Raw genomic sequence first — 22,033 nt, forward strand, 5'->3', positions numbered from 1 at the left:
GTGTCCACAATACAAAAGACCCACAATTTGTGTTTCAGAGCACAGTGTCTTATTTAGAAGTTTTCAGACAATAATATTTGCCTACATTACTAAAACTTTTGGGCTTTTGTCTCCTCTGTTTTCTGATATTTTTCACTAAAAAAATATGAGACAAACTTTTATTTTTAGATTAGAGTAGTTCTTGCAGTCGGAGAAGGCGATGGCACCCCACTCCAGTACTCTTGCCTGGAAAATCCCATGGATGGAGGAGCCTAGTAGGCTGCAGTCCATGGGGTCACAAAGAGTTGGACACGACTGAGCGACTTCTCTTTCACTTTTCACTTTCATGCACTGGAGAAGGAAATGGCAACCCACTCCAGAGTGTTCTTGCCTGGAGAATCCCAGGGACGGGGGAGCCTGGTGGGCGGCCGTCTCTGGGGTCGCACAGAGTCGGACACGACTGAAGTGACTTAGCAGCAGCAGCAGTTCTTGCAGTAGTTTGAATATTAAGTTCATTATTTTTTTCTCATTTTCAAAATCAAAATATCCTTATGAACCACACATGAGGAAAAGTGACAACACAAGTGAAATGAATAGCTACTATTTTAATATTATCATTATCGTTCTTTTGCATTACTGTGGAGAAGGAAATGGCAACCCACTCCAGTATTCTTCCCTGGAGAATTACATGGACAGAAGAGCCTGGCAAACCCTGGTCCATGATTTCGCAGAGTTGGACATGACTGAGAAGAAAACACTTCACACTTGTGATCTAGTGGACTAAGAATTATTAAGTATAACTTACATTCTTAGTTTCTGCAGAACAAATATATACAACAATGTCAAATATGTAACTGCATGCAAGTCAGAAAAAATACAATTATTTAACTTCTCCTCCCCCAAATAAGTGTTTTAATTAACCAATCCAAGTGTCTCAACATGTTTCTTTTTACTACTCTTTCATCTGCTATTGACTTGAAAGAAAGAAAGGCGATTTGAAGTACAGAAGAACTTTAAGATGTTAGCAAAGGAAGATGCCCCTAAAAAGTTAAAAGACCTCATTAAAGTTTGTTTGAAGATTCTGCCAGACATATTTCAACTAATGCACTATGGAATCTTAGATATGTTTGTTCAGTAGCCACTGACACTGGTTCAAAATGTTTGCAGATTAATCAAGTACCTGTTCATTTGCAAGGAAAGATCTCCCAGTTTTAGTTCTTTCTAAAATAAAAAGCAAAAGCAGCACTCCTTTTAATTTAGCAATGTTCTGCTCCATGACTGTTTCAGTGCTTAATGACTGACAAAGAGAGTCATTAGAAGTCTGTTTGATGGACATAACTAAGTGAATTGGAAAAAATAGAAAAGCCTTTTCAGCCCATACAGAAATAATTGATGTGACTGAGACAGTTGTATGTGAGTTCCAGATAAGAAGACGATTTATGGAGAAACTATCGAAACTAAAAAGGAAGGTACAGATTTAAAGTTCTCAATAAAGTTGTCTGTAAGACACAGAACAGCATCCAACAGGGAAAGAGAGTTAACCTGTAGTTCTTTCTAGCGTCATTTTTAGGGTTCTATCCTCTTGCAAATGAAATCCTCAAAAAGGTCGTGTCACTAGGTTGATGGACTCCAAGGGGAAAGTTACTCCCTTGTTAACCTGATGCTGTGTTTTCTCTTTTACTGTAAATATTACGTATAATAGGATATTCCCAAAGTTCAACTATTTTCTTTCCCTTTTCAAAAATTAGCCACTGCCCTATTTAGAGAACACAATCCATTATTATTGTGCAGATTGTAACTTAGAGGATTTTGTTAATGCAAGTGGAAGGTCAATATTTTTAACTGTGTCTGATTATGAGATTTAATATTTATTTATGGTGTGATGGTTATGTTTTAAACAATAATTAAGAATGGATAAAATAAATTTTTATTATTTTATTTTTGTGAATATGCATCTGGTCTTTATTGGCTTTCTTAGAAACTATAAATGAACTTTGTGATAAAGGTTTTTTTAAAATAATTAGGCCCTGGAGATGTAATGCCAATGACTGAATTCTGGAAACAGAATAACATATTACTGTTAATTTCAGAATGAAATTTCCTCAAAAGTACATATTATTTATAGTGTATGCTATTATGTCAGTACTTTCAAAAAAGGAGGGCAGTTATATGGTTCTCTAAAATTAAAAAAAAAATGAATCTGCAAGATAGAAAAATAAGACAGTTGGACAATTTGACATAAACTTTCTAGGCTTCCCTGGTGACTCAGAGAGTAGAGAATCCACCTGCAGTACATGAGACCCTGGTTCAATCTCTGGGTCTGGAAGATCTCCTAGAGAAGGGAATGGCTACCCTCTCCAGTATTCTTGCCTAGAGAATGCCATGGACAGAGGAGTCTTGTGGGCTACACTCTGTGGGGTCACAGAGAGTTGCGCACGACTGAGCGACTAACACTTTCACTTTCTAGATATTAAAAAAAAAAAAGCTTTTTAGAAAATTGTCCCAGTCCTCTAATGGATTTGAAATGTATGAACTTAACTTTCTGTGAACTCTCTGAATAAAGCAGGATGAGATCTGGCTTCTACTCCATATGTGAAGTAAAGTGGGGATTGTGATAACTTCTTATGTGACCTCCAGAAACCTGCTGGATTGCCTAGGTTTACATTTACTGTTTGGTAATTCACATTTGAAATTGTGGAGATGAAATTTTACAAAAAAGAAGAATGAATCAAATGTTCATCACCTTTTCCTGTCATGAATGCCTCACACCTTGCAATACTGTCATTAGAATGCAAGCCTTATTTCTGTCATCCACACATATCATAAATCCTCTCCTCATCTAAGCAAGGTGTCTTTTTCTTGATACCAGGTTTACCTATATACCATTTTAACTACTGTTCATGTTTTCCAAATTTAAAAAAATCCAAATTTTTTTTAAATCCAAAATATTAATAGGCAAATGTATGTACTAAATATGTTACAATGTGTATCCCCCCAGCACCCAACTTTATCCTTATTTGCTCTTTTTGTCCTTTCAAGTTTATTTCTTGTTGTTCAGTCACTCAGTTGTGTATGACTGTTTGCACTGCAGCAAGCCAGGCTTCCCTGTCCTTTACAACACCAAGAGGTTGCTCAAACTCATGCCCATTGAGTCAGTGATGCCATCCAACCATCTTTATCTCTGTTGCCCCCTTCTTCTCCTGCCTTCTATCTTTCCTAGCATCAGGGTCTTTTCTAGTGAGTTGGCTCTTCACATCAGATGACCAATGTATTGGAGCTTCAGCTATGTTAATTTTATTTGTGGAAATGATCTTGGCAATCACATGTTCCTCATCTTGGGTGTATCAGAATTCCCGCTCAGGAGAGGAGGGTAAGAAGAGACAGCCATACTTAGGTACTCCACAGCATGAGATCAAGGATAGAAGAGAGAGGACCTCTCCATTCATGTCCACTTCCCATGTGACCTCTAGATTTTGAAATAGCAAGTGAATAAAATTATATAAAGAATGGATAAGGATAATATGAAAATTAGACTGATTCCAAGTCTATAGTAGTTTAAAGCAAAGTCAATTATAATCCATTTCCATCAGCTGGGGCCTGGCATGAGTATCAAAATACATCCCCTGCCCCAGGGATTGGATATTATTCAAAGTAACTTTTAAAAAACATTGTTTATTTATTTATTTTTGGCTGGGCTTGGTCTTTACTGCAGCGCAAGCTTTTTCTTTAGTTGTGACAAGCAGGTACTACTCTCTAGTGGCCATGGGTGGGCTTCTCACTGGGGTGGCTTCTCTTGTTGCAGAGCATGGGTCCTGGGGCATGCAGGCTTCAGGAGTTGTGGCTCGGTCCTCTAGAGTGTGGCTCTATAGCTGTGATGCCCAGGCTTAGCTGCTTTGCAGCATGTGGCATCTTCCTGCATCGGGGGACGAACCCATGTTTCTGCATTGGCAGGCAGATTCTTTACTACAAAGCCATCAGGGAAGCCCCAGAGTTACCTTTGAATATATATGTGTTGTCAAGTGAAAGTTTCCAGTGTGTCATAATGGAAACAAAAATTAATTCGTGAATGTCACTCTTAAATAATTAAACTTATAGATGTTCATGCTCAGTAAATGATTGGATGCAAATATTTTTTGAAAAATGTGGGTGTTATTTGTGTACCTATTTGTTTCACAAATAACCTGCCTTTAGAAAAACAAAAATCAGTGCATGAATAGGAGACTTAGGTTTGAGATTTCACATGGATTTTTAAAATTATATTTAGAAACTTTGTAAATTATTGGACTAGACCTTTATTTTCTTGCAAAAAACAAACTTAAAACATAACGGGAGATAGTTCTCATTATATAGCTGTGGCCTGAGGTATAATACCTTTTATAGTATATGTCTTTGAGGGAGCTTAAGGCTCTTTGTAGAAGCTATCTCATTATTTCTCAGAGAATTTAAGTTAGTAAGGGATAGGTATTATTTTCTGCATTTTACAGACCCTGAGCCTAAGGCACAAGAGCCAGAGGTCAGCTAACTTTTCTGAGGTCAATAGGGAATCCATAAGGTTGCTTGGAATAGAATCTTTTTTTAATTTTTCTGTAGTTTCTAATATATATATATATATATATATATATATATATATATATATGTTTATAGGAGAAGGCAATGGCAAGCCACTCCAGTACTCTTGCCTAGAAAATCCCATGTTTGGAGGAGCCTGGTGGGCTGCATTCCATGGGGTCGCTACGAGTCGGTCGTGACTGAGCAACTTCACTTTCACTTTCACGCAATGGAGAAGGAAATGGCAACCCACTCCAGTGTTCTTGCCTGGAGAATCCCAGGGACGGCAGAGCCTGGTGGGCTGCCATCTATGGGGTCGCACAGAGTTGGACACGACTGAAGCGACTTAGCAGCAGCAGCATATATATATTTCTCATTAAACATACACACATGGACCAATGGACCCTGCATGTAATTCCCCAACAAGTTTTACTGTTTGCCTTGCCTTTGTGATTTTAATTTTATTTCTCTATTAATTCTTGTTAGTTTACTTCTAGTCTCGGATTTATTTCGTTTTGGGAAACTTTATATTATTAGGCATATTTTTTGCTTGCCATTTTTGCTGGCATCTTCAACTACTTTCCCTGAAGCATTTTTTTTTTTTTCAATAATAAGAAAGACAAAAACACAGATAAAGGTTTTACATACATCTTATTCCTTTTAACTGCCACCCGACATCTCTCTTATACCATACCATTTTAAAAATTAGAAGCCTACACCCACTTTCTCCACGTCTCCTTATGTTTACAAGAGGTCTTTTACTTCCTCTGACTTAATCTCCTAGAACTGTTCCCCAGAGTTTAGAGGTTTTATAACAAAAATGACCTCCTAATGGATGAATCCAATGGACTTACAGTAATCAATATTCTTCTCACTATCTCTGATGCCTTTGATAACATAAGATTTTATTTACTTTCCAGAAATTACCAGCTTCCTTGTTTTCTGAGTCTTAAAAGTGACTTGGTGTTCTTATTAGTCCTATATTTTATTCTTTGCCCCTGTTTTCAAATATGAAGTCTGTAATCAGCCCTCAAATATATATTATCTATCAAAATTATTTTAGAGATCTCAATCCAAGAAACCCCTTCTTTGCAATGCCTGCCTGAATTCATAAGCAAGTTTCATGGAATTTTTTTTTTGGGGGAGGATGCCTTTACATTGTTGGAAATTTAATAATGTTATATTTTTAGCTGTTTTTATATATCTATAAGATTTTGAGTTTCTTAAATATATAGAATTATTGTTGGAACATCCTTGAAACCCTGAGATACAATGGGACATCACAAATGTAGGTATAATGACAGCCAGTCAGCCACACAGTTTGCTCTGTAATGGCCTTGCTGAGCATTCTTATTGCTGTTTCCCCATTCTTTCTTTCCTTCTTTTAAAAAATTTTTATTGGAGTATAGTTGCTTTACAATGTTTTGTTAGTTTCTGCTGTACATCAAAGTGAATCAGCTATACATATACACATACCCCCTTTATTTTGGACTTCCTTTCCAATTAGGTCACCACAGAGGGACCTAATTAAACTTAAAAGCTTTCGCACAGCAAAAGAAACCATAACCAAGACAAAAAGACAATCCCCTCTCTTTTTTAGCATAATCCTCTGCCTTCAACATTTCTTCCTCCTATTCTTTTGTAGGGAATGGTCAGACCATGTCTTTAATCTCACCCCTTTAATTAGGTCATTTATTTGCCTAATAAAAATCTTTGATTTCCACCCCCTCTTGTTTATAATTCTCACACACATACCACTCACAATTTTTGTAAAAACTTTCTTGGAAACTTCATCTTTTAAGATTTTTTTTTTTTTATGTGGACCATTTTTTTTTTTTTAATGTGGACCATTTTTAAAGTCTTTATTGAATTTGTTACAATGTTGCTTTTGTTTTATGTTCTGTTTTTTTGGCCAGGAGGCATGTGGGATCTTAGCACTGGGACCAGGGATCAAACCCGCAGCCCCTGAGTTGGAAGGCAAAGTCTTAACCCCTGGACTGCCAGGGAAGTCTCTTGGAGACTTCTTTCTTGCATTACTTACTTAGTTTTCAAGCACATCTTCATTGTTTCAAAAAGCTGGGAAACTGACAGGCTTCCTCAAGCTCTTCTGCTTTTTCCTGTTTTGCATAGAAAGTGAGTTTGCCTTTGCAAGACATGTCATTTGTCACCCTAGACAGAAAAGTCGAAAGCTCAAACACCTCAGGTCACTAGATATCTTCATACCATACTTTTGCATCTCAAGATGAAACCATGCTTCTGTGACTTTACAGGGAAATTCTATGAATACTTAAAGGACCATCTGGCTTCCTGAAGCAGTTTGACTTTCTGACTAAATATTCAATTGTAGGATTTCCCCTTCCTCTCTGTGCCTCTCATCACCCTGAGAAATATTAGAAGTTCCTGGTACCCACTTCCACCCTGAATGTTGATTCATTGGGTTTAAGTTGAGGCCAGATATTGGCACTATGTTTTCTCACAAGTATTCTGGATGTTTCCAAGACACATCTAAGTTTTAGGAGTCACTACTTAAGCCACTGTACTTCAGAGTATTAGTCATTACCAAATTCATTATCTCTGTCACAGTTAACACAATGCTTACACTTCTGGTTTAGTCAATATATCTCTGGTATGTAAATAATATGTATTCTGTGTCATAACTTCTGCCATAAAGCCTATCTTCTCAATAGACCCAACCCGTGGTGAAGGATGGTGTGTAAATACTTGTCTGTCTCCCTAACTGTCTGCCTATCTGTCTACTCTGTTATCTAAACCTGTAATACATGTCTGATTTATTGCTGGAATTAAAACTTAGTTCTTGCATTAATGGGTTCTCTTTCAGAATTCAGGTATCTGTACTAATTTGGTTCACATTACCAACTTAAACAGTTTGCCACAGATTTTTATTTATTTAAAATTATCAAAGTAGAATTTAAGAGATAGTAATGTAGTGTTTATATTGTATGTAGAATTCTATTGGAATTTTTTTAAATGCAGATAAAAATGATAGGGCATTTTACGATCCATTGGGTAATATTTTTTATTTCAGATTTTATTATGTCATTTTTTCATTCATTTAGATATGATTTTAAATGAAAAAGCTTTTTTATGCAAAAAGGAAGTATTGATGGATCTGAGCATTTTCTAGTATATATATTCATCTTAGTATTTTAAAATTACAACATTTTCATTCTATCATTAAACTTAATATGTAACCTACAGTAATTCATGGGGATTAAAATATTCACAATTAAAATAGAGTACAGAATCTAGAAAGTAAAATGCACAGATTCATAGCAATTATTATATAATGCATGATAGAAAAAAGTGTTTTATAAACATAGTCTATCTCCTGTCTGTGATATTCTAGTATTACTTTTAGTAGAACCAGCATTTAAGCACGGATTATGAGATTAACACCTTCATTCAAACATCACTTTCTTTTTTATATCAAAATTAAATGTTTTCTCTCATAATTTCTTATTTCTCTTTGTCAATCCATTAGCATAATTTACCTATTTCTGTGTTCATTTTGAACTTTCTCCTTGCATGAGTGGACTGATTCTAAAAGATTTGAGAATCATTAAAATAGAATTAAAAAGCCTTTGACCCTCTTTTATTTTTAATGTGATTTTCTTAATCCATTGCTATGTCTTGAACTGATAATATGTTTTCATGACCCACAGCATTATTTCCTAAATTCAGCATTGTCATTAAAATTTTATTGTTCAGTATTATTTGCTAAGTGGCTTCTATGTGCAAAGCAATTTGGTTTTAGGGGACTGTCATTAGTTCCATTTCTGGGGTGATACTGAACATAATTCACAGACGGTTTGCAGTCAATTGGGAGTATAAATGGGAAAAAAAGAAAGAAAAATATGCACACATAAGATAAAGCATGGTAAATACAAATTGATTTCATATTTATTAAGAAATAAGGCAAACTATCACAATTATACTATTCTAAAGCAATGTGAGATTATAGTGAAAAAAGGAAAATGTTTCTAGAGATTTTGTTGCTAGAAAATTTGGGCCCATGGTGTGTATGATGTTTATCCTAGTAATATTTTGTAATTGTTTTAAAATACTGCAGTTCCAATTCAGGGAAACATTATAAAGAACAGAACATGCTTTAAATGTTTCCAACAGAATTCAGAATTTCTTAAAGTTTGATTTTGAATTAAATGGAAAAGTAGATTTTATATAGACTATACACCCTAATAAGTACATTGAAGGAGAGGTACTTGGTTAGAAATATGAACAATAGACAATATTCCTGGCCAGTCTTCTATCTGAGACAAAATAAAGGGAAGTTTTTTGGAAGCATGTGTTTGTCTCTAGTAAGACCATTTTATAAATTTTGGGGGAACTGTCACAGATCTTCTTAGCTTTCCCATTAATAGTCTATGGTATGTAGATTAGACTTAACGTTTTAAAAATTCTACTGGTTCTAATTGTGTTGGGTGATTTGTACCACTAGTAAAAGTGCAGAAAAGGTTTGTTATCTTTCTCATTATTCTGGCAATATTAGTTTTATCTTTATATTAGAAAAAACCAGTCTGAGGTATAGGTTCAAAAATCTGTACATTTATACCACTTTCAAGTCATATAAGAAGGTAATGAATACAATTTGCCGAGAATAATACGAGAGATATTATAGAACCTTTTATATTGGTTCTACCCCAAAATATTATGTGTACATATATCCCTGACAATGTATGGCATTAATTTGTTCCCTTAATGAGCCTAAAATGTTTCTGTTTTATTATGTAGTTATGATAACCTTTAAAATCCATATATAGTAAGTATTCTATTCAGCCAACATTAGTAACATATTATATTGTGATGTCCAATGGGTAATATTTTCAGTACTTTAAATACTACTTAAAAATGGTATATGATGTTACTTTTTTGAGCAAATTGTGAATTAGTTGTAGTAAAAATACATAGAATTCAACTTTTTTAGTTTATTTTAAATTCTCTGGTTAATGAAAGTCTTGTCTGTTATTTCAATACTACCCTTACACTTTTAGGGTCAGTAGGTAATATTTTTAATATGAATGAAGTAAGAAATGTATTCCAATATGTTAGTACTTCATCCGAATTCTTATTTATCAGCTGTACCTTTAATAGTTGAAGTCAATTCCCAGAACACTTGATTTTAAACCATCTGCTCTAAGGACAAAGTATTTAAAAATAGTCTTCTTACGATGGATTAGTTCTATAGTTATTGCTTTCCAAAATCACTGACCTTTGTTTTTATAAGGAGTCTGTTTGTGAAAAACATATTTGAAGTGAAGACTTCAGAATAGAAAAGTGATGACTGTGTGGAAGTACCATATCAAATTTAAATGTGTGTTTCAGTAACATTGCTGTTTTCTTATCTCTGTTACAGAAAGGAATATTCAGTTTTTCCATAATAAAATCTAAGCTCTATGTATTGCCTCAGAAAACAGAGTTAAGCAAATAAATTTCAGCATTATCATATTAACTTATTCTGTATTGAATTAGTTGTCCGTCAACCTTAATGTATGTAATTTATGTATTTTTTAAATAAGATCATTTACAATCTTATACCTTAGTGACATTCAGAATCTTTTCTCTTACAGCCATTTCGTAGAGTGACGTTTTCTGTTGTGAGTCAGCCTCAGGACCCACATCAGGGGTCACTGCAGAGTTGCTATGACAGCGGGCTGGAGGAGTCAGAAACACCAAGCAGTAAGAGTTCATCAGGGCCAAGACTGGGTGCCCTTCCACTCCCAGAGGACAACTATGAAAGGACCACGCCGGATGGCAGTGTTGGTGAGGCAGAGCATATGGAAAATGGTAGGGGCCAACACAACACCCACACACACTCACGCTAGGGAGCCGTAATAAGTAGGCTCTTGAAGGTCAGTCTAAAATCAAAATAAAATAGCCGACACCAAACCTGTTTTCTTTGAAATAATCAATATTTGCTAAAGTATAGAAATGCCAAATAAAGGAACATAATTCTCTAGATTAAATTCACTGACCTTGCTCCATCATTTTAAACCAGCCTGTCAGAAATAAACACCTTTACAAATAAATCAGAGTAGTACCTGTTATGGGAAAAACTAAACTAGTGTAATACCTAAACTATAGCCACTGAGAAAGGTCTTGTGTCACTGTTTTCTTCTATTCATTTTCGTCATGCAACTATTTCTTCAATTGTAAGTGTCCAGTCTTGGTAAAAGGAAATGACAATAGACACACCTGGCTCTGTTCTTTCGTCTCCTAGGTATTTAGAAAAGCATTTTCAGACCTCTCCTTTTCAAGTGATAACAGAAATGGAGTCAAAGGAGGAGAACAGTATCATACTATTCTCCAAAATAGACTGTAAATGCTATTAGAACTCCCCTCTCATTTAATTATAAGGTTTCTCTCTCTCTCTTTTTTTTTTTCTTCTTTTTTTTGCAAGGGAAAGGGAGGAAGGAAGATTATAGCACCCTATATTCTTATTCTGTTGTGAGATGATTCTCCTAATTACCACAATCAGCCTGTGTACACTTACCTTTAAGCTACAGTGTTAGATTGCAAGTAGTGCTTATGACACTTTTCACATTTGTTTCTGTTCCCAAAGGTTGTAAGTAAATGCCTGAAGAATAGATTTATGTCAAATAATGGAGTGGTGACGTTCTTGCTAACTTTACTATTTCATATATAAGAAGAAATTTGGTTATATGCAGAGAGAGGAAGAGGAATCACACACATTTTTATCTCTAGTGAAACCTTGAAGTAAATTTATGTCTTTCACCATTCCATCCCCCAAGTGAAATAAGAAATTTTAACTTTTTGTTATATACCAGTTTCTTGAGTGACAATATGTAAATAGAACCTATTACTGCGGGAAAAAGTCTTTTCTTCTGGAAGCTTACGTATGAATATTAAAATCTAGCATTAGAGAGTAATGTATCATACATAACTCCAAATCAAATTATTGCTAAACTAAGTCATGTAAAATAGTTATTTTTCCACACTGTTATCTGGCTAAGTAGATATGATTCAGGGTCTGCTGATTGAAATCCTTCTTGATTAATTATCCAGATATTAAATGGCATTTTGCCTTATGGCTATAAAGGCATGCTTATCTGTGTGTATGGCAGTGTGTGCTTATGTGGATGGGAGTTTGATATGGTTTTTAAGAATTCACCTTTTTTTTTAGATTTTTTTAAATGCAATTTTAAATACAACTTTGATATATATGAACTGCAATGCTGATGAATGTATATTTAAGGCAAATATGTTTCAAATCTTTGTACAAAAGTAAAAATTAAAGTAAAAATGCCACAAAATGTTTTATATATACACACACCTACACATACACACTCTCTATGAAGGCAGGATTCATTTACTTTAAGGGCTTTACTATATCTTTATTACCTTTTGATGATATCGTATAATTTTATATGTATTTTTAAAAGTACTTTTCTCACAACGTACAGTATAATTAAGTCTTTATTTTGGGGGTATCAATTATCATTGGCATTACAGTCATATTTTAATGTCATTTTATCTTTTCTGAGTTTAAGGAATTCAGTGCCACTAAAATAAGAAAGAAATAATGAATAATAAACATATTATATATGACAAATACACAGTGGTTACTTTTTAGGAAACATACGTATCTTGGAAAACTTAAAAGATGAGCTTGTTAAAGGCTAGCAAGTTGACTGAGAAACATTTCTCAAAGACTTTTAGTTATTATTTATAACTATGTTTTCAGTCTTGTCAACAGCCAAGGAACATAATCATGTAACTGATTTTTCCTGATTTTATGTGACTGACACTTGAAATTTGGAGTTTATATAACCATTTGTCATCTGCTCAGTGTGATTCATGTTAGCCCTGATCTATAGGTAATGACAGAAGAGATGTGATTCACGTTGGGTGATCCAAATGTAGCAGTTGACATTTAAGAGTTCCGTTGTGTTCGTTTTCAGACTATTATCTAGTCATAAAGTGTAGTTGTATTGCTTGAGTTCTGGTAGTTTCATCTTCAATATTAATGGATCATCCTGACATAAATAGAATTGGAATTGAAACCTGTCAAATATTCATTTGTCACATTTAATTGGAATCCAGGTAATCTGCAGTGTTTTGCTTGGTTAGGTTTTAATCAGGATTTGTATTGGATTTTACATGAAAATACCATTTTGGAAGCTGTCCTAGTTCCTAACTATTATTACCTCAAACGTTTTGAATTTTTAATTTTAACCTATAAGAATTTTAACCTATTAGAAACAATGCTATTATAACTAATTCCTTGGATTAACTTTCATTGTAAAGTTTAGGAGATAATTTCCAGTGCAATAACTTTATAATATTCCAGTGTGATGATGGAAACTGGGTATAAGTTGGTACAGCTAATGATAAAAATAGTCATAGATGCTGTAGTAAGGAAATAACCAAAATACAGGAAAATTTCAGTACATGGATAGTGAAATGCACTCATGTTTTACAAAAGCTTTTATCTCTGCCTTCTATACTTTAGCATAACAAAATTTTATTAAGGGCTTATGGGTTAGTTCTCTTTTTAACAAGCTTTACACTATATTCCAAACCACATTAGTGCCAAATGATGATGAAGCTTTATTTTCTTATTAGCTTAGGTAAAATAATACAGTGTAAAAATAAACATAATTTTTTGAAACCAGAATTTATTCATTAAAATGAAACCCACCATTTTCATGATTTCAAACCTGGGGTACTTGTATCTCATGAGTTTCTGGAAAGGAATATTGAAAGTTATACATAAAAATATTTTTAAGAAAACCATCATGAATTATGCATTCATTAATGAAAAATACCACTAACATATTTTTCTTTAACTTAATATTATTAGGATTATTTCATGCTGATCCTTTGATAAGATTGGAGAAATTGGTTGCTATTTCATTATAATATGCTTAGTGGAATTACATATTTTAAAATATGGAATCCATGGTGGGAAGTTAAGTAGCGATAAAGAACTTTATTGATAAAATAATTTAATAAGTCAAGTGAAAACCAGATATTAGGCCTAAAAGCACGATCACATTCAAGGCAACCATTGATTATACAAAGGTTTGCTCTTCTCCTTATTAGTAGTAGTCTTCAGACTTTCTCTTAGAATGGGGCTTATGAGTTTAAGCCTACCCTGCCCAACTTATTCTTTCAAAAGCCCTCCTGAATCATATTTTCAAGGCTAGTTTGTTTTAACTATGTATCTCATTATCACATGATGAGTTTAACAACTCAAATATGGAAAATACCCAACTTAACCTCTAATCATAACTTCCGTTTAGGATTGGGTAGGTCATTTACTTCTTTAGGGTCTGTTTCTATCATCTATACAGCAAATAGGTAAATTAACTGTAAAACCATACACAGATCCAATAAACTGCAGTTATTTTCTTACATCCAATTTTTCTTATGTATTTTATTCTTCTGAACAGAAAGAGAACTTTGGATCTCTTAGTGGGATGGTGAGTGAATTTGATAATATGTACTGTAATATGGGCCAATCAGAAGTAATTCTAGGGCCTTCCTCACAACCCATATAACATATGTGCATTGTAGTAGTAGATAATGAATGTATTACATAAATCAAATAAATGAAAAGGGTCAAATGCATGATTTCTGGCTACGTAGATGAAAAAGTTGGTCCAACAGTATGTCAATATGGGAGACAGTTTTGGAGTCTCCCCAAATTGCACTGTCCAAGAGGCATTTATAGGTCTGATCTGGCTCTGGATACAGTGCCTTCAAAGCCATTAATTATGACTAAGTGATCTCATAATAGAATAAACACATTTACTTTCTTACCTGACGGTGTAAACTTCGGTCAGAGTAAGAGTGAACAAAAGGTACAAAACAGTATGTGTTTTCCTCTAGTTAAACTTTGAGATAGTATAACATAGAAATAAATCAAAGTAAGAAAATAGCTGTTGATCCATAAGGCAGATTTTTAAAAGTTAAATGGTCAGAAATTTGCCCATTCTAACTGCCTAATTAATTTTATGCCTCTTGATTTTCTCAAATATTTAAAGATAATTTTGGTTTTTAATATATTAATTTTTTAAATTTCCCACTTCCATAATTTTTATAATCTATGTATAAGCTAGGCATAATTGTTTTATTCATTCTCCTCACTCCACATGCTTTAGTGTTTAGAGCACATTGTTCTTGAGGGTTGAAGCATGGTGCATTTGACTGTGAACCCTTTCTGTATCTGCCATGGACTTTTCACATTGATTTCAGAACTAAATAACAGTATATTTGAAATGTCATTTGGGAATGAAGCACCGTTTTTTTTTATGACCAAGGGCAACGAGAATAGACACTAAACTCATACCCTTGTGTAAGATAAAGGACCCTTTACTTTCTACTTTTCTTTTACCTACCCAATTTTCAGCACTCATCTGTAAGATACTGTCCTCTAGAAATTGTTGATTTTTGCTGTTTTCATTTAGATTGAATTGACGTTGTCTCTTCCAGTCTCCCAAAGAAGTTCACATTCTTGTTAATAACATATTCATAATACCACAAAACAAATGCCCTGCAACTTTTGTGTGTGTGGGGAGGGCGGGGGAAGAGACTAATATACCTTGAAAAGGATTCATTTTCTTGGTTTAGCATTTCACTCTGTCTAGTTACCAGTGTCTGACTGTATTTTTTACATTCCTAGCCATCAGTAAAATTCTGTACCTCCCAAGTATCCCCAAGTCCACACACCTTTCACTTCTGGAGGGTTCTATTTACTCCTCCCTTTTCATAGTGATTCAGTTCAGTTAAGTTCAGTCGCTCAGTCGTGTCCGACTCTTTGCAACCCCATGAATCGCAGCACGCCAAGCCTCCTGTCCATCACCAACTCCCGGAGTTCACCCAGACTGACGTCCATCGAGTCAGTGATGCCATCCAGCCTCTGTTGTCCCCTTCTCCTCCTGTCCCCAATCCCTCCCAGCATCAGAGGGAAAGTGATAATAGAGATTATCTCTATGCAGTCTCAGCCAATCAAGATGTATGCTGCAGCAGCTTTCTAGCTTTCCAGTAATGAGCAACATAATCTAAAAGAATCTAAAGAAGACATTGTCCTATAGACAATGTCCTATATTACATATGTAATGTAGTAGAATGTACTGGCTTAAAAAACAGTCTTGAAATCTAGGGACAATTAACATTAACAGTGTTAATTAAATGACATTGATCTATTTGTTGTTGTTCAATCATTCAGTTGTGCCTGACTCTTTGCAGCCCCGTGGACTGCAGCCTGCCAGACATCCCTGTCCTTCACTGTCTCTGGGGGTTTGCTCACACTCATGTTCATTGAGTTGATGATGCCATCTAACCATCTCATCCTCTGTCACCTCCTTTTCCTCCTGACCTCAGTCTTTCCTAGCATCAAGGTCTTTTCCAATGAGTCAGATCTTCGCCTCAGATGGCCAAAGTATTAGTCTAATTAACATTGGTTAAATTCTGATTTCCCCTTTTACTAACAGTGTAATTTTCTGACATCTCATAGTCCCACTTTCTCCAATAATAAATCATAGAGTAGTGGAGGACACTAAATGAGATAGTAGCACTGAATAAAGTATAAATAAATAATGAGTACCAATAATTTTACTATATTAGTGATAGGACTATTTAGTACTATTACTTAAATAGTAATAATAAAATAATTATGATTATTATTAACTTTAGGTAGATTTGACATGATACAAAGGCTTAATCATGAAAGCATCAAAAATACTTAGTCTCACAAATATAGCATTCTGAAATGACTGGTAAGAATGATATTCTCACCTTTAATACTTCCCAGTTAATTTCTAATTTTTGTGGGATACCAAGGAGCAGTAACATTTAAACATCTCAAGGATCTTAAAAGAGGGGAAAGTAAAATCTATCCTTTGGTATCAAATGAATCCAATTTTTTGTGCTCTCTGTCAATCAAAGTGAGAAGTCATTATCTTCCTGTATTCTCTAATCTCTTTTTTAAGTGTTTTTACATTTTGAAATGTAAAACAACCAGTTTTCCAGTTGAATGCATTATTCTGCAGGTATATACTTCCTTTTTAACTGCTTCAAAATATTCAAATCGACAGAGAAAACGAACTGAAAAGTATCCAATTAGTATGCTTACCGAACTTCAGCCCTTTCTTTTTAATCTCAGTATTAATAATTAACACTGATAAAATGTGTGACTATATTACCCTTTTTATTCTAATTTTGTCTTTTAAAACTGGATCACTCTGCTGAACCTTTATGACATTTGAGGAGGGAATGAGCTCTCATCAACTCTCAAAGTGACTTTGGAGGTCAGTTAGTGGGCTTGTTGCCTCCAGACTCTCAAAGCATTTGCTTATCTGAATTTCAGCACACTTGTTAGATAATGAATTCTGTGTTTAGGTCCTTATTAAGTTAAGCTATAACCCCATATTGTATTCGTTTTTGCTTATACATTGTATATATTTCTGTTTTTCCTATGATTTTTCCCCTTGAGTTATGTATAAAATACTTGATGTTGCTGAAATGTGATGACACTTTAAGCATCCTCTGGGTGATTAAAGGTACTCTGGAACCTGACTCTTAAAGTGTAGCTAGCTCTCAATCTCAGAGGTCAGTCCACTTATAGAGACTTTGTTTCATCTCATTCCTCTTTTAGGTTAAGGAAGTCACTATTGTTACTTCTATTGCAGGTTTTTTTGTTTTGTTTTATTTTGTTTTGTTTTTTAAGAAAAGCATTCTCTTCTTAAGTAAAGCAAAACAGAGTAATATCCTCCTTGTCTCTCGTTTAATAAGGGTTAATTACATAATGACAAAGCTGTGGTTACTCATTTTGACCCAACAAGCATGTATAAAAAGTAAAACATGGCCAAGACTTTCTGAGGAAGTAGAAGAGAATGAGAAAGAATCTCTGCTTTTTGTGGCAGGCATCTTCAGGTTGGAGATATACAACCCTGATTTCAGTAGCTTCACTATGATGTGAAAAGGAGAAAGCTCAGAGAAGCTCAGAATGGTATGATGTACAGAGAATGGAGTAGAAAAGTATTCAGATGAAACAATTATAAATGCACTTATTGAAATTTTTACATTTTATAAATAATATCTTGGACTGGAAGAAGGCCAAAAGTTATTTGCATTCTATCTTCTCTTTTTACCTACCTGTCTTCTACATAATTTAAAAATAAATACTTTATTGGCCTGGAAGCTTCATGTCAAACTACAAGAAATTAAATTCTTCATAATTAGTTCCAAAACTCCAGAATTTATCATTGATAGAAATTATCAGCATATGGTAAATCTAGATCTCATCTACAGAACAAATTACTTTTATGTCTCTTTTCTTTCCCTGCTCATAAATGTGGACAGTTGCTAAAAATACGTGTACTTTAAATAAGGCTTTTCAAGCTTAATAAGATCCTGTAAATAATCTTTTGAAGTTCTTGTGATTTTTTTTTCAGAAAACAATTTGTATTACTCAAATCAGATGATTAGATTAGAGTAGACTGATTAGGCTTGTTTTTTTGAAAACCCAATTCATTCCTTGAGTTGTGGTTGTTATTTTTTGTGTAATTGATATCTCAAGGTTCCAGTTAAGTTTTTGGATATTTGTCTTTATGTCACATTCACTTTCTATCTGAAATATAGATAATAGGCTGTCTTGTTTTAAAATCTTGTTTCTGATTAAGTTTTACTTAATTTATGCAGATATATATTTTTTGACATCAGTCTCATTATTTTGTATGCCTTCTGATCACTGATCCAGAAAGAATAAATTCATTACAAAGTGAAAAAAAATGAAATACATGCACATTTAAATTAAAATCCTTTAAAAAAGATAGCTGCTAAAATGTGATAATCACAACAGAAACTAAGATTTGATATAGTAATTTAAAACAAATCTCCAAGGAGTGCAAAAATATGTTTGGTAATAAAAAATAGAACAGTATCCTATGTATGAAAATCATCTACTCATTCATTTTCTTTGAGAAATACATCTTCTATGACTTTATTTCTGCTCTGAAATGCTCAGCATTTCCATTGATGAGGTCATTGGAGGACCCACCTATAATCTGACTGGTGTGCTTCCTGAGAGCCATAGTGCTCTATACTGAATTATTGTTTCTATTCAGTATGAAGTTGCATTTCACCAACCCAGCTTTTGCAGTAAAAGGTCATCACAGCCATAGCTGAAATTTTATACAATGAACAGTGAATTTAGAGTATTATGAGAATTTAAGTTCAATAATTATTTCTTGAACATTTACTCTACTCAAATTCCCATGAAGGATCCTAAGGTAAATGAGACATTCTCTTTGCCTTCTACGTGTCAAATATTGTGATGGATAAAGGTATGTGCAGAATTAGATTTTTAAAAGTAAAGTCATGAGAAGCTCTAGGTGAAAGGAATAAATGTTACGAGAATTAGAGGAGGATATGAATCGGGGATATGAAAAACTTTAGCCAAACTTTAAAGGATGGGTGCGTAGGAATTTGATAAATGGAAATGTGAGTGAGTAAGGTTATAGGGAAAACAGGGGTGCTATTTCCAAGTTGGGAAAAGTGGGAAAAGTGGAAGGAATAGCACCTTTCCAGGAGGACAAGCTTGATTAAGACATGTTGGATTTAAGGTACCTTTGAAAAACTCAAATGACATCTAGCAGCCTATTGAAAATGTACACCAGAAACTTGGGAGTAGAAATCAATAGCAGAAATACAACTTTAAGAGTTATTGGCACCCTGATGATTATGAAACGTGGGGAATAGATGTGACCATCAAGTAATTGACACCAGATAAAAGAGATCATACCCAACACAGAATCTGAAAAAATACTGAAATATAAGAGAATAATAGAGAAATAAGTTTCAGTAAAGGTGACTGAGGATATTTTAAAATAAAAAAAGTAAAACCAAACAAAGCACGGCAAGCTAAGGAGAAATTTAGAATTAGGGTTGTACATCTAGAATCCTACACATAGATGTTTAAAAACTTTGTTGAATTTTGTTATATGGACTTGGAGCCCAGTGTTGCTGATAGAGATTCAACAGAAGTGAGACAACTGAGAAAGCCAAAGACCAGGAGATGCCATGTAAGAGCATATTCAACAATTATTTCCCCCAGGTCAGCAAGTCCATTATAAAGTCTTTGTCAGAGACAGGGGCATGGTTGCATCCCTCTATATCAATCTTAATAAATTTCTAACCAACTTATAATTTATGCTGTGTTCATAATTTTTGTTGCTGTTTCTACAAAATTTTCCAAAAGTACAACAGTGTCTGAAATTTCTGTAATAATAGCTTTTGTTATCTTTCCTTGAGATATAATAATTACTCTTTTAAGTGAATTTTGGCCTCACATATAACTTCTATGCTTTATTTTATACTAGGTCACCATTTGTCCATCTCACTGACTTGAAATTAAAATAATATCTAACTGCATTTTTGGTGAGATCCAATAATTGATATCAAACATTTTTAGTCATCGTCAAACATTTTTATTTTGTGATTATGGAATTCCTGACACTATCATAGTGCTATCAATTGTTAGTGGCCTTACACAAATAGATAAGCTTCGAAACAGACAATAATGAAATAGAATTTGCACAAGAAATAAATTCAAATTGTACAGTAAATGATTGTTCAGTTCCAGTCACAGAAATCCCGTGTCAAATATGCTTACCACAGCTAGTACACCATGCAAGGGAAGAACTGCCTTCCAATGTATTACGTGTGAAGACTTACTAACAATGATTTGCTAGGCAGATGTCACTTTTGATGTTTTTTGTCTAAGAAAGGACAACTATCAATGTCACATAAATGTATTCTCCCTTCTCTGTGTTCATCATTGCTTAGTAGGAATTATACATAGGGACTACATTAATAAAACTAGTCTTCCATCCCAAGATTATCTAAGTAACTGCTGCATAATAATTTCCCAATAAAAATTCAGCATCTATTTAATCATGCATACATTTATTTTTCTCATCAAAAACCTCTAGACGTGTGTATTTAGAGGCCTGGGATATGTGCTTCCCATTGTCCTGGAGCATTGAATAGAAGGTATGAAAGTGTAGTGTGTGTCAAGAGAAGACTACCTGTCTGGTGACTGAGAGGTCTCTACGTGGCACCTGGAAGATTTTTTCTAGATCCAAGTTTCAGTTTTATCAGTGTGCAGAATTGAACAGAGCCAAAGCAAATTCTAAACATTATTACAAGATTTTAATGTCAAACTGGTGTATTAGTTCATTAAATTTTGAACAGGAAAATATCCCATTGAAGAAATTGGAAAGGCCCCACTTTGTCTCAAAGACAATATTCTTTATTTCTAAGGTGACCCAAGGAAAATCACTGCTGCTGCTGCTGCTAAGTCAATTCAGTCATGTCCAACTCTGTGCGACCCCATAGACGGCAGCCTACCAGGCTCCCCGGTCCCTAGGATTCTCCAGGCAAGAACACTGGAGTGGGTTGCCATTTCCTTATCCAGTGCATGAAACTGAAAAGTCAAAGTGAAGTCGTTCAGTCGTATGCGACTCCTAGCGACCCCATGGACTGCAGCCCACCAGACTCCTCCGTCCATGGGATTTTCCAGGCAAGAGTACTGGAGTGGGGTGCCATTGCCTTCTCTGAAGGAAAATCAGTGTACCTCTTAAAAGATTGCCTGCTGAGGATGAAATCAGAAGAGGAACTTTTTCATCCAGACCCAATGAGGCAGATAAGGTGTGTTGTAACATGTCTGCGGTTGACTGAGATCTTCTCCTAAGAAAAAAAATTGCTTTGGTGCCCTAGATTCAGGGGCTCTTTTAGAATACAAGGTACTAATTGTAATTCCATGTCTCTAACTTGTAGTTGTTTCTATTGTTTTTTTTGTTTGTTTTCTCTTCTCTTTAGGATTATTTCTTAGGGAAAAATTCTATTTAAAATATGCAAATGATTTTCTCAATATCATCTATCAGTTCAGTTCAGTTCAGTCGCTCAGTCGTGTCCGACTCTTTGTGACCTCATGAATCGCAGCATGCCAGGCCTCCCTGTCCATCACCAACTTCCGGAGTTCACTCATACTCACGTCCATTGAGTTGGTGATGCCATCCAGCCATCTCATCCTCTGTATACCCCTTCTCCTCCTGCCCCCAATCCCTCCCCATTGGAAAAGCATCAGAGTCTTTTCCAATGAGTCAATTCTTCACATGAGGTGGCCAAAGTACTGGAGTTTCAGCTTTAGCATCATTCCTTCCAAAGAAATCCCAGAGCTGATCTCCTTCAAAATGGACTGGTTGGATCTCCTTGCAGTCCAAGGGACTCTCAAGAGTCTTCTCCAACACCACAGTTCAAAAGCATCAGTTCTTCGGCACTCAGCTTTCTTCACAGTCCAACTCTCACATCCATACATGACCACTGGAAAAACCATAGCCTTGACTAGACGGAACTTTGTTGGCAAAGTAATGTCTCTGCTTTTCAATATGCTATCTAGGTTGGTCATAACTTTTCTTCCAAGGAGTAAGCGTCTTTTAAT

General features: G+C 34.7%; 1 protein-coding gene across 9 annotated transcripts in view; it reads left to right on the plus strand.

The window, feature by feature from the left end:
• The window catches only part of PCDH7 (protocadherin 7), a 473,313-nt gene that overhangs the window by 215,462 nt on the left and 235,818 nt on the right, over positions 1-22,033 (plus strand). For 3 of the 9 annotated variants that reach the window (XM_059887484.1, XM_005207824.5, XM_059887488.1), the window contains one exon: positions 10,134-10,350. The exons of 1 other annotated variant lie outside the window; for it this stretch is intronic. In XM_059887484.1, coding sequence (XP_059743467.1) covers positions 10,134-10,350 — 217 coding nt within the window. The remainder of the gene's footprint in view (positions 1-10,133; positions 10,351-22,033) is intronic. 5 more of the 9 variants (XM_059887485.1, XM_005207825.5, NM_001192975.3 and 2 more) reach the window with 2 other exon arrangements.

The sequence above is a fragment of the Bos taurus genome, chromosome 6, assembly GCF_002263795.3.
Source record: "Bos taurus isolate L1 Dominette 01449 registration number 42190680 breed Hereford chromosome 6, ARS-UCD2.0, whole genome shotgun sequence".
Taxonomy (NCBI): Eukaryota; Metazoa; Chordata; class Mammalia; order Artiodactyla; family Bovidae; genus Bos; species Bos taurus.